Below are 13,797 nucleotides of genomic sequence, written 5' to 3' on the forward strand. Positions count from 1 at the left end.
GATCCTGCGTGTGTTGGGGGGGCGGGGAAGGGGCATCTTCCTGTCCACCGGCGCCCCAGGATGTTGCAGAGTGAAGCTGTCAGAGGCCAGTTTCTCCCTGGTCACAAGCCCAGACAGCGCTGCAAAACTGTTTGTCCTTCACGGGTGGTTCCAACTGGGGCAAATGAGGGCTGGTTTCTGCCCTTGCCCACCAGACCCTGGGGGGCGACCTGCCCTGTTCACCAGCTGTACGTGTTTAGTCATTGAAGATTTATACCCACCAACTTCCTCTAGGGTTATTTTTGCTTGGAGGGAGCATTCTGAGGTCACCTCTTGCTAAGAATAGCCCAGAAAGGGCAGTAGGGGGCTGGGAGCTGGCGCTGAGCTCAGTTGAGTCGAGCCGGGGTTCCTGACTCCACCTCCCACCTCCAGCACACCAGAGGAAGGGAGTCTGCTGGGGCGAGACTGCCCCATGTCAGGGCAGAAGACCAGAGTGTCGACTGCCCAAGGCCTGGGAACCCTTAAGCTGCATCATAGGTCAGCTTGGCAGTTTCCCTCAACTTTTAAGAGTTTACAGGGACTGGAGTTGTGGCTCAGTGGTTGAGCACTTGTCTGGCATGTGTGAGGCCCTGGGTTCAATACTCAGCACCCCATATAAATAAATAAAAGTTCAATTGACAACTAAAAAAAAAAAGAGTTTACAGTTTGGGCCACACATGGTGGTACACACCTGTAGTCCCAGTAGTTTGGGAGACTGAGACAGAAGGATCACAAGTTCAAAGCCAGCCTCAGCAACTTAGTCAGACCCTGTCTTAAAAATAAAAAATAAAAAGGGCTGGGGATGTGGCTCAGTGGTTAAGCACCCCTGGATTCAATCCCCAGTACAAAAAGAAAAGTTTACAGTATGGGCAAATTTTCCAACCTACTAGACCTTTTGATTCTTCTCCAGGGTAGCACAGAGCTCAGATCCCCCTTCTTTCCAGAATTGCTCCTGCACTAACCTGTCCAACTGTGACTTGGTAACTGTACCCCCTTGTTTTTAGGCCCCAGACTCCTTGAGACAGGTCCTCTCATTTCTGGGCTCCAGCCGCATCAGTTCACATTCCGCCCTTTCTCCTGTCTTCTCACACGTTGGAAGGTGTGAAGAAAGTGTAGCTCATGAGGTGTGAGACGTTGACCTCTTCCCTGCAGATCCCCCAGCCCCAGCAATCAAGTCAACCCCCCCCATTGGAATCCAGTACCGAAGGGCCTAGTCAGTGGTGTGGACTTCACAAACTGTGTGACTCCTACGGATGCTGGAGAAGCTAGGGAGGATGTTGGAGGATGTGGGGCTTCATGTGGGCCTTAAAAGAGGGTGGCAGGCTGTAATCCCAGTGATTTAGGAGGCTGAGGCAAGAGGTTCACAAGTTCGAGGCCAGTCGAGGCAACTCAGACCTTGGCTCAAAATAAAAAGGACTTGGGATATAGCTCAGAGGTTTAAAAAAAACCCAAAAAGTGTAGCAGCCAAGGGGGAAGTGACAGACACTTGCTGTGACCTTGCTGAGCAAGGTGTGGGGAAGGAGTGCATGTGGACTGGTGCATTGTGGGGAGGCAGGAGGTGGGAGGCAGGAGCTGAGAGCTGACCAGCCTGGCCGTGTACACCGGGCTTTATTTTTTAACTGCGTCTAATCCAGGTTGGAAGGGAGTTTGCAGGCAACCTGAGTGTTCATTTTTTATCCTCTCAGAAACACGTCTTCCTGGAAGGTCTGCAGGAGGCTGTGAAGCCATGGTAGTGGTGTCTGGGGAGCTGGCTCTGGTGTCCAGGAGCCCCGTGGGGCTCATCCTGCCAGGACATGGGAGGGAGGGTAGAGAGACCCCCAAACAGCCCCAGGGCCTCAAGGGAGTGGCAGTGGGGGTTCAGGTTGGCAGGGCCTGTGCTGCTGGCCTCTGGGGATAAGGAGAGGAAGGAAGGGAAGGCGATGCCCCAGGCCCCAGTGATGGCAGAGCAGGATCAGTGCCAGGTTGCCATCAGACACCAAGGCTCCTGAAAGGACCCAGCTGGAGGCCACTAGATAGCTGGCCGTATGGGGGCATTTGAGTGAACTCTCAGAATCACCATTTTGCTTTTCAGAAAAATCCCTTTGTCTACTTGTGCCCCTCCCGGGTCCTTCCCCAGAGTCACACTCCTGGGCCACCTCCAGTAAGTCCTTCATACCCACAGGTTCCAGCCCCATGTCCTCTTAGGAGCCAGTGGCTCCCGTGTCTCCTGGGGCTGTGGAGCCCTGACTGAACAGTCTCGACACTGCTTCCCTGTCCTCCGCCACTCAGAAAGCTCCGTGCAATTGGGCTGTCCACCTCAGGAAGGACATAAGTGAGCTGGAAAAGCACCAGAGAAGGGAAGGCGAGTCTGCCGCGGGAGGGCGGACTGAGGAGATCATGGCCATCTGGGCTGTGACGTCCTGTCAGGCGGGGGAGGACAGTCACGGCCCCAGACACTTCAGGAGAAGGTACCTTTTGCCATGGCGGGTTCCCTTCTTACCAAGCCTGTCGCCTAGGAAGCTAGCGCCTTCCAGGGACTGACATGGTGATCTCTTGTACACTGTGGCTCTTTGAAGGGAGACTCCAGCTCACGGCGAAACCCCTTGAGGTTGATTTCAAAGAGCAGAGCCAGGCCCAAACTCAGGTGGACAGGTGTCCCTGCTGGGGAAGGAACCCCAGTGGGCTGAGTCACTCACATGCTGCTCTCTGGGCAGTTTGTCTCACAGCCAATTGCCATGGCTGGTGGCAGCCTGGCCGGGGCTTCCCTCCTTGGACACTCACAGGTGGACAGAGCTCTGGGGAGGAGGGAGGCAGCCCCCAATGGAAGTGGTAAGGGGGACCAGGTGGGGCCTCGTTGCCTTGGCTGGGGCCCGGGTTTCTGGAGAAGCTGTCTTTGGCGGCTGGTCCTTCTGTTCCCTCATCCCTCTGGTGGCCATTTTAGCTACTCCACTGGAAAAAAGGAAATCAGAGGAGTCAGAGTTCTAGTTCTCAAGTATTGGAGCCCGACTCCATTGACTCCCGGGAGCAGCAAGCAGGCGAGCCTTCCGGAACCTCCCTTGGGAGCAGGGAGGGGGTGGGTCTTTCTGGCTCCCCCTGCTGCCACAGGCCACTTCCAGCTGCAAGATCTCGGGGGGAGGGCTGCCAGGGGAAGGGGCTGCAGGGAGGCCGGGGGTGGGCAGTAGTGGCCGCGTGCCAGTGCTTCAGGGGCAGGGCTGCCCTGCTTACTTGGACATGTGGCTGTTTCCTGAAACTGGAGTCAACCTGGAAAAATCCGGGCTGGGTGGGGGCTGATGGGCTGTGGCAGCCAAGGAGCAGGAGGGAGCAAGGGGCAGCCGTGCGAGAGGAGGGGCTGGTTGTGCTCCTCGGCCTTCACTTGAGCATCCCTGCCCTGCCAGCACCGTCAGATGTGTGTTGCTGGCCGGGCCAGGGTGAACGCCGTGTGTGTGTGTGTGTGTGTGTGTGTGTGTGTGTGTGTGTGTGTGTGTGATTGTGTGTCAAGAGCCCACAGCTGGCCAGATGCCAGGGTTCCCGGATGGCAGAACCCTGCCAAGGCCTTAAAGGCACAATAGCCAGCCTGGAGGAGCCAGGAGGAGTTCCTGGTGGCTCGAGCTGGAAGTCGGGTGCGTGCGTGCATGTGCCAGCTGCCAGGCCTCCCCACCCCCAGCACTGCTCCTCAGTCGCTTGTCCCTCACCTCTTGTGTGCCTGGTTTTTCGTTTTTGTGTGTAAACATTATAATAAAGGAACTTTAACTGTCATTCCCCCATTGAGACCTTGAGCACTTTGCCCTACCTGGGAGACATGGCCTCACCTGGGGAAAGAGGTGGGGCGTTCTGGCGTCTGGCCTGCGTCTGGCCTTCCAGGAGCAGAAGGAGTGGAGGATGAGGCGGCACAGGGGAATTGGACTGGGTCCCGGAAGGGCTCCCTCCCGCTTCACCCTTGGCTTTTCCTCCAGGCAGAGCCTGCCCTTCTGAGGCACATCAGAGCCTGCCTGTCCTTCTTGGAACCCATGGGGTTTGCTTGAGATTTTCCTAGGACCCAAGGCAGAGCGGGAGTTGGCCTTTAAAAGCCTCTCTTGTACCTGGGTCGTCCTGGAAGCTTTTCCTCCCGGGAGGCGTGTGCCCCAAGGTGGGCCCAGGGGCTTTCTCCTCAGAAAAGTGAGGACAACACTGGCTGCCTCGGGATTGTCGTGATAATTAACTTTATTAATTTTATAAGTGTACGGCTGCCAGGTCCTGTGCTTGAGGCTGGAGAGCTGTAGGTGGAGAGAAACGAAAAGATAAATAAGGCAAAGCTCACAGTCTAAGAGGGAGACATACGGTAAACAAATAATTAGGTGCAGCCTGATGAGTGGTGTAATGAGATCGGGTGAGAAAGCGCTTTGTAAACAAGCGTGGCATGCCGTGGGCTGGGGACAGGGAGTGACTACTGCAGGGACGCTACCCCATCCTCCAGCAAGGCTGGGACCAGCAGCTGTTCACACCTGCCAGCTACATGATGGGGGGCTTTGGGAACTGGGGGTGGGGTAAGGCTGGGGGCTGCAAGGACAGGAGGTCTAACACAAGCCTCCCAGTGACATGAGAGAGACTCAAGTGTTCCTTAGAGGACAGAAAGTAGAATAGTGGTCACCAGGGAAGGGGAGACTAAGCGGGGTTTGCTGTTTAATGGGTGCAGAATTTTTGTTCCAGACGACAAAAAAGTTCTGGAGATGGACGGTGGTGATGGTTGTATGGTAATGTGAATGAACTTGGTGTATATTGGAAATCGTCAAAATGATCGATTTTGTATACACTTTAAAAATTTTGTATACACAGTTAAAAAATTTTTTTTTTAAATTTCATTAGAAGAGGCTGGGGATATAGCTCAGTGGTGGAGTGCTTGCCTAGTATGCACAAGGCCCTGGTTCAATCCCCAGCACCGCCAAAACAAAAAAAATTTTTTTTCAATAGAAGAAGTCATTGCCCCTAGCCTCAACTTAGGGTTTTTCAAAGACATTCTGACATTCGGGTAGAATAACCCTTTGTCAGCAAGGCCATCTTATGCCTGCAGGGTGTGGATGCCAGCAGCCACTTGACAATAAAAATGTCTCCAGCCAGGCATGGTGTCATACGCCGGTAATCCCAGTGGCTTGGGAGGCTGAAGCAAGAGGATCAAGAGTTCAAAGCCAGCCTCAGCTTGCCTTTTGCTGAGACTGGCGTAAGGAACTCAGTGAGAACCTGTCTCTAAATAAAATACAAAAAAGAACTGGGGATGTGGTTCAGTGGTTGAGGGCTTCTGAGTTCAATCCCTGTCCCCCCCAAAAAAAGAAAATGTCTCCAGCCAGGCACAGTGGCTCAGGAAGCCAAGGCAGGAGGATCGCAAATTGGAGGCCAGCTTCAGCAACTTAGTGAGACCCTAAACAACTTAGTGAGACCCTGTCTCGAAATATAAAAAGGGTTGGGAATATGGCTCAGTGGTAAAGTGTCACTGGGTTTAATTCCCCAGTACTCCCCCTGCCCTAAAATGTCTCTGAACGCATTACCAAATGCCCTGGGGTGGAGGTGGCAAAGTCACCCCCAGCTGAGAACCATCAACTTGATCTGCTTGGGATGAGCTGTTCACAGGATAGGCCTGAGGAGGAGGTGGTGGAGGCAGTTGTCCCCGCAGGGATGGGGCCTGCCTGGCAAGACGGGGAGACCAGCAAACTCTGAGGGACCTCTGGAGGGGTTGGGCAGCGTTTGACGGCCCAAAATGAGGCACACGGGTGGGGCAGGCAGGCGTGGACACCACGACCAAGTGTTACTCAGACCTGGGATACGAGTGTCACGGACTGCAGTGGTCCCTGAGGACTAGGAAGCAAGGGATGAATCCGCCCCTCTTCCCTTCCTGAAGCCATCATCTGCAACTGCTGTCGGTGCCATCCGAGATGGCCGGAATGCATTTTCAGGGGTGTCCTGTGTCTCTTTTTAGGGCACTGTGACAATAAAAGCAAACAGGGCTGGGGCATAGCTCAGTGGTAGAGCACTTACCAAGCAGGGACAAGGCCCGGAGGTTTAGTCCCCAGCATAGCTGAGGATGGGGGGGTGGCAGACAGAGCAAACACAACCAGCTGGCCCAGCTCTTGTATGTGACATGGCAATAGGGCTGAAGCTCCCTCCCAGCTCATGAGCAGGGTGTTCACACTTTTAACCTTGTCTTTGCCATCAGCGAGTCAGTTGTGAATATTTATTGAGCACCTGTCCTGTCCGCTTCACGCTAAATGTTGCTGGATTAAGCAGAGTCACTAAGCTCTAGGTGTCCACAAGCTAGCAGGGTGGGAAGAGGGGAAGAAGATAGAACCGCAAAGGCAGGCATGGAGGTGGCTGCCGAAGAGTCCAGGCATGAGTGGGTGGTCCCCCCAGGCTTCTCACCTGAGTCAGCACCCAGCTCCTACCAGAGACTCGGAAGGCTGTTTAAGCCAGTTGCCCTGACCTCCTTCCTTTGTCTCAGTGGGTTTCTATAGTTGGATTTGCCCTGCTCAGTTAAACTGGGCCCCAGAGAGCCACATTTAGCCTACTCCCCACCACTCCTGGCCTCAGTAACTTCAGTACTGAGGATTGAACCCAGGACCTCACTGAGCTTCTTCCCCAGCCATTTTTAAGTTTTTAGTTTGAGACAGGACCTCACTAAGTTGCGGAGGCTGCTCTTGAACTTGGGGTCCTCCTACGTCCAGCCTCTTGAGTAACTGGGATTACAGGTGCCATTCACTGGACCAGCCCAGGGGGTTCTTGATGGGTTCCAGAGTGCATCTGGGTGACCACGCAGGAGCCATCAGCTTGCCCTCGTGCCACAGCTTTGGCTGACCGAGGACTCCTCAGAACCAGAGAAGGTGGGCCGGAGGACGGGATGGTGTGGACTAGTGGGAGGCAGTGAGGGCTCAGCTGCCGAGCCGACCCTGGGCCTGGAGCTGTGCAGAGTCCTCTTTCCCTCATCCACCCAGCGTGCCAGCTTCTGCCTCTGGAGAATGGTACCTCTGATGCTGCTGCAGGCGAGGATCCTCCTGGCAAGGCAGAGGAGGCGCCTACTCAGTGCCGGGGCCCTGGGCTGGGTCTCTGAGCTGGCACTCCTGGGTCCCTGTACTATGGAGCTGGCAGTCAATAGGAAGTGAGTCCCACGGTAAGAGGAGGCCTTGTGATCCCAAAGCAGGAAGTGAGTGACAGTGAGTGACCTCCAGCAGTTCCTTGGGGCAGCAGGTGGCTAAAGGAAAGGAAGTGAGAGATTGGCTCTGACCAGGAGGGACCCTCAGCCACTACCCTGTAGTGTCATGTTGGGGACCTTATGGTGTCTAGTGCAACTGGTCCGCAGAAGGTGGCTACTGGGGCAGCAGTGTGTGCCCCTTTCCAGGCTGCGTGGGCAGTCTGACTTCCTCACATGTGTGACTGAGCTTGCAGGGTGACAGAATTTAAACTAGGGAGGTACATTCTAGGCTGGAGTTGGAGAGACGGGCTGGGTCCTGGGCAGGGTGGGATACATGGACGTCGTGCTGCCAAGGCTGTGGACAGGGGTCTGAATGCCCTGGCTTTGCTGGCCCAGCCCTGCTGAGCCCTGTGGAGCCTTCTCCTCCTACCAGGTGCTTGCTCTTCCGCTTGCTGCAGCCTCCTGGGGTTGCAGCAGCACAGCTTCCTGGGGCTTCTCTCTTCCCAGAGGCAGGTCTGCCCCAGCTCTGCACAGCCTAGGAAGAGCTCACATAGGGAGCCGGGCCAGGAAGGAGCCTACCTGGGAGGACCCTGGTTTTGCTGTTTTTTCCCAAGGCCCTGGTCCCTGTTTGCCACCTCTGAGAGTTCCTCACCAGATAGCAGTGGGCTCCGTTTAAGTCCTAGGCCTGCAGAGCAGAAGCAGGGCCATAGGGGAGGGCTGGGCGTCAGCACCCTCGGGCTGTGCTCTGGTACGACAGCCTTCTCAAGGGACCGTGGCATTTCTCCTTGCACTTAGACAGGCATGCCCTGAACCCTGCCAGCCACTCCTGGGATTCTGCCCTACAGATACATACACATGCAGGAGCCACAGGTGTCAGGGTGCTCACTGCAGCAGAAAGCAGGTGGGCCCAAGTATCCACTGTGTGCATGAATCCTGGAGCACCCATTAAGCAAGAGGCAGAGCCATGAGCACCAGCGTGAAGAATGCCCGCTGTTTATTAAGGGAAAAGTGAGTTGTAAGACATTACAAGTCACATGATACCCTTTGATAAAAACATGATTCTGGGTCCGGGTGCGCATGTGAATATGTATGGATAAACGTGTAACTTACATACGACTGTAAAAAGTCTAAAAAGGATGTTTGCCGAGCCCTTAATATAGGTTTACCTTGTGGGGAGTGATTTGGGGGATGGGGAGTTATAATAGGAGCTTTAACCTTATTCATTTTTGTGCAGTTTGAAATTTTATAATATGTCTGACTTTTTATTACTATTTCTTCAACTGATACATAAAAACATAAAAATTATGCTCATTATGGGTGCAGTGGTGTTTGCCTATAGTCCCAGCAATTTAGGAGGCTGAAGTTGGAGGATCACAGATGCAAGGCCAGCCTTGGCAACTAAATGAGGACCTTTTTCAAAATTAAAAATAAAGTTGGATGTGGTGGCACATGCCTATAATCCCAACAACTTAAAGGCTGAGGCAGGAGGATTGCAAATTCAAGGTCAACTTCAGCAATTTAGTAAGACCCTGTTTCAAATTTTTTAAAAAGGCTGGGGATGTAATTCGGCAACAGAGCAGCCCAGGTTCAATCCTTAGTATTGCAATTAATGAATTCATGTAAAACAATAAAAAAATAAAAAGAGCTGAGGATACAGCTCAGTGGTAGAGGACCCCTGAGTCCAAAAAGAAAGTTATATACATTAATGGGGTACCCCATGATGTCTCAATAAATGTATATATTGTGTAATGTTTAAATCAGGTTAAACATACTTCTGTCCTTAAACACTTATCATTTCTTCTTCATTTTATCTTTCTTCTTTTGACATATATGGTACCCTATTGTGCAATAGCATACCATAGCTTTTTACTTCTGACCATAAATGAGTTCCCTTCGATCAACCTTTCCCCAGCCCTCCTTCACTCTTGATTTTTATAATGGGGGGGAAAGACTTAGATAAAGCTTCCACTGGTTGAGCCTAGTCATCTCACCTTACAGGTGAGGAAACCGAGGCACCTCTGAGAGCAGTGCCTTCCCTGAGGCTTGCTGATCCCATCCTGCCCCTGGCCTTCTACTTCCTGGCTCCAGGCATTCTGCAGTGGAGGGTTGCTGCATGCAGCCTGGTGCCCAAGAGAGTGGCAGAGCATCGAGTGCAGGGACCCTGACCTTTTCCTGCCCCAAGCTGAACACCTGCATTTTTCCCAAGATGTCCTGACCACTTCCCATCAGCTGGCTGAGGGCAGAGTGTGCATGCACACAGCACGAAGGCCACTGGCTTTCCTGCACTTGTTCTGTCCTTATAAATTAAGGACCTCAGGCAAATCATAAAATTCTCCAAGAGTCTTGGGCTCCTCACCTGCTTCCCAGGGAGACTGACAGACTGGCTGTAATCAGGCACGGGTGGTTGGGGTGACTCCATATTTGGTTTCTATTAGCTGGAGCCTTAGCAAACTCTGTCCACAGGCTTCAGGGGATGAAGCACTGCACTGCCTTTTGAGGGGACATGTGGGACCCCATGCTCAGGAGTGGTGGCTGCAGGCTTGCTGGGGCCTTGGCTCTCCCAGAACCCACGGGGGCCTAATCTGAAGGGCAGAGAGCTGTGCTGGCTTGGGCCCAGCGGATGCTTCTTTGAGAGGACTCCTTTGACTCTCATGCTTTGAGACACCCAGAGGAAAGCTGGGGAGGCTCTTACCACAGAAATCAGGCCAGTCTGGGGTTCCCAGAACTGATCTGGCAGTACTGGAATCTTCTAAGGAAGAGTCCTGGTTTGAATGATAGATAACTTAAGAAGCGTTTGTTTTGAAGAGGGACTGCGGAGAAGGCTTGGAAGCCCTAGGAACCTTAGTGAGTTGGGGTGGCAGTGGGAACGGGCTGGCTAACCTGCCCCAGACCCCTTAACTTCGAGGGTCAAGCCACAGACCCTCTGATGTTGAAAGCAAACAATATATCCACTTGCATGAAGGCATGTGTGAACATCAGTTCCTGAACAGAAGGAGCGTAACTTTCACCAGAATGTCAGAGGATCTGTGATCCAAAGGAAGCGATGGCCCTCACCTAACCCTTCCCTGTGCACCCTCCTTTGCTTCCAGGTGGAAAGCAGTGACACACCCAAGGACGCCGCGGCCACCTCCAAGTCCCCGTCCATGGCTCAGGACTCAGGCCCTGCGGAGTTGTTACCCAATGGGGACTTGGAGAAGCGGAGTGAGCCCCAGCCTGAGGAAGGGAGCCCTGCTGGTGGACAGAAGGGCGGAGCCCCAGCCGAGGGAGAGGGTGCAGCCGAGTCCCCACCCGAAGCCTCCAGAGCAGTGGAGAATGGCTGCTGTGCACCCAAGGAGGGCCGAGGGGCCCCTGCAGAAGAGGGTGAGTCTGCTCTGGGCCCACTGATCCCCGGAGGGCCACGACTGGTTCCCAGGGGCCGGGCCGGGGTGGAAGCTGGGGCCGCCTGCAGACTGCTGGCGGAGTGCAGCTGCCACACATGGCTTATTTGGCCCACACAGTGCTTTAAACATTGAAAAAATTAGTTGCCAGTATTTAAAAATCAAGAAACTTCACATAAAAATCTGGAGTTTTGGCTTTTCATGAAAAAAAAAAAAAAAAAAGCTAGATCTGGCATCAGCGGGTTTGCACAAGGCCAAGGGTGGCTAGGCAAGGGTAACAGGCACCCCTTCCCGCTGGGTTGGCTGTGTGCCTCGGTTTCCCTCAGCCCCCACCGGCCTGCTTACTCTTCCCCATGACCAGCAGCTCTTGGGGCCTGCCGCATGTGTATCCTCTGATCTGAGAGTGTGTGGACACAGATACCCCATGTGCCTCCCCCAGCACAGAGCTCCTGATCCCCCCCCCCCCCACTACAGTCTGGTTGATTCCATTGGAAAATTGGTTGTGACGCTGGGGCGTGAGAGAGGACAGGGGTTGGGGAGGGGTCGTTTGTGCCTCGCCCAGCCTAGGTTTCTTCATCTGGGGACTTTCTGGCCTCGTCCTGGAATTCTGGAAAGTTGCCCACTTTTCTCTTTCAGGTTAAGCCAGAGATTTCAGGGCCAACCGAGCTGTAAACAAGTTAGTAATGAGGACAACTAGCATTTGTCTGGGGCTTCACAGCTTCCACAGCACTTCCTCAGACATTGTCACATTTGATCCTCCCAGGGCCCTGCCAGGTTGTTTTGCATATGTGCATTTTAATTTCAAAAAGTCTTCCTTCCAAGTGTGTCTGATGGAATGAGTAAATTGATTAATTGGCTTAACTTACTTTGCATGCATCCAAACCTAATATTTATGCAGAATGGAGAACATTTCCAGAAAAGAGATTTCCAAACTTATGTTAAAATATCCTTCATTTGCTATTCAACAAATATTTATGATGCTCCACTGTGTGCAAGGCACTATCTGAGGCACTCTGTGTTTGTTGTTTTATTTACTGCTCCAAACAATCTCATTCAAGAGGTATTATTATCCCCATCCTAAGGGAGAAATTAGGACTGATAAATTGCCTTGTTCATGGCCCCCAAACCTGTAAATGGCAGAACCAGGATTCGCTGAATCTTGCTCTCCTGCTTCCCATTCTCCTCTGCTATTCTGGAATGGGATGTGGCCCGGGTGGTTCTCAAACTGCCCAGGCCTCTGAGTGTCTATCTCATACTTTGTGGGAGTGTTGGGTGAATCTACGGGTAGTGATGGAGGGAGAGAGACACCTTCCTCCAGTTCTCAATGCCAGAGGTGCAGGAGGAGAGAGCCTGGGTACCCAGCAGCCCTTCCCAACCTGGTGTGGCGGCTCTACTTCTAGGTTGCTGGGATCACACCAGGATAGGTGCCATGCTGCTGCCTGCAGCAGGGCCAGTCCTTCCTGCCTGGCAGGATAAGATAGAGCCCCAAGGCTGCTCTTTAGCCTTGAGGGTTTGTCTTCAGTTTGGAATTTCCCTGTTTGAATTTCTAGTTGTTCTCTCGAGCTCCTTCAGCCAGCCAACAGGTGTCCATTAAACATCTGTTTGGTATGTACCAGGACCTGTGCTGGTCTGGGAAGCTATCAGCAACAAAAGCCTGTTCTTGCCCCCAAGGACAACCCAGTGGGCCAGAGGGACTCCACCCTTTAAAAGGTGTGATGATTCTCAGAGAGCAATGCTGTAAGGGTAAGGAAACATGGTGCCCGGAGGAGCTATGGCAGAGGAATCTATGCTGACCCAGGAACTGGAGTCCCACAGGCGAGGGCTGGCAGAGGCAGAGAGAGAACAGCCCTGTTCCAGGTGTGCTCCCAGGTGGGAAGGAGCAGGGTACCCCAGGACCTGACGGAAGCCACCAGTCTAGAGTGGACAAAGCCAGGGAGAAGGCTGACAGGCAGTGGGTGGCAGATGCCAGACTAGACAGGCCTTCAAGGCAGCCTTCTTAGGAGTGACCTGAGAGGCTCTGCAGGTTGAAAAGATCACTTTGCTGTCTGGACCCAGAATGGATGGAAGTGGCTGGGAAGGAGGTTAGGAGGCAGCTGCAGGCATTGAAGGGAAACTGCTTGGCTCTGAGAAGTAGCCCCAGAGCAAGAGGGAGGTGATGAGAAGTGAGTGATGTGAGAGGTAAGGACACGTTAAGGACTATTCTAGGTTGGGGACTTTCAGACATGGAGGATCTTCATCAGGATCTGGTGCTAGAATGGATGCTGGGCACAAAGGCTGGAAATCTCCACCTCCAAAACTTGACGCTGGGGCTCTCCTGTGTGGCCTCAGCTATCCAGGAAGTGGAGATGCTGGCAGGGATCAGAGCTGTGGCATCCCCAAAGGCCACTGCAGAGCAGCCAGGATGCTGAGATTGGTGAGGCATTACCTAGAAGGGTGGGAAGTGGCCTCCTGGAGGCTTTGCCAGGGGGCAGTGAGTGTGGAGGCCTCCACTGGTCCAGCAGTCAGCTGACCCAGAGTGCACACAGCTGGTAGGTTCAGATGAGGAAGGAGATTAAGTCCCCAGGGAGGAAGTGACTCAGCCACGGTCTCCTTTCAGTTCCCTTCATTCCAGGAGTCCCACCCATCTCTCCTGGTACCCCTTTTATTAGTTCCTGTACAGTAAAAATGGAAGACTTTAGGCAGTATTCCAGCAGATCCTGAGAAGAGGGATCTTGATCCTGAGAGGAAGGCTAGGAGGAAGGATAGGGAAGAAGTGAGATGAGCAATCAGGTCGAGAGCCAGCCACCTGCACTCCTGGCATGAATGCCACACGCGGATCCTAACGACCAGGGAACATGCTGTCCATCACCAAGCACTGCGAGTCAGTGTGCTTCGCTACCTTACTATTCACAGTGATCCACGACTGGTGGTGTCCGCCTGGCCTAGAAAGCTAGCATAGAGGATCTCCAGCTCTGCCTCAGACCCACTGAAGCAGGCTGTGCATCTTGAAAGATCCTCATGATGTCAATGCATAGTAAAGTCTGAGAAGCCCTAATTTTTTTTTCTTTGCAGTATTGGGGATAGAACCCAGGGCCTCATGCACTCTAGGATAATACTCTATCACTGAGCTATATACCCATCCCTTTTTAAATCTGTATATTATTTTGAGCCAGTGTCTCACTAAGTTGCCCAGGCTGGTTGACTTGCAGTCTTCCTGCCTCAGCCTCTAAGTGCCTGGGATTATAGGTGTGTGCCACCAAACCTGGCACCCTGTTCTTCTATTGTATCCTT

At 53.2% G+C, this 13,797-nt stretch overlaps 1 protein-coding gene across 1 annotated transcript in view; it reads left to right on the forward strand.

Moving 5' to 3' along the window:
- The window catches only part of Dnmt3a (DNA methyltransferase 3 alpha), a 95,406-nt gene that overhangs the window by 43,171 nt on the left and 38,438 nt on the right, over positions 1–13,797 (forward strand). Inside the window, 1 exon segment of the mRNA XM_047522091.1 lies at positions 10,240–10,510. Within this exon segment, the coding sequence (XP_047378047.1) occupies positions 10,240–10,510 (271 nt within the window).

This window comes from Sciurus carolinensis, chromosome 13, assembly GCF_902686445.1.
Source record: "Sciurus carolinensis chromosome 13, mSciCar1.2, whole genome shotgun sequence".
In the NCBI taxonomy this organism is placed as follows: Eukaryota; Metazoa; Chordata; class Mammalia; order Rodentia; family Sciuridae; genus Sciurus; species Sciurus carolinensis.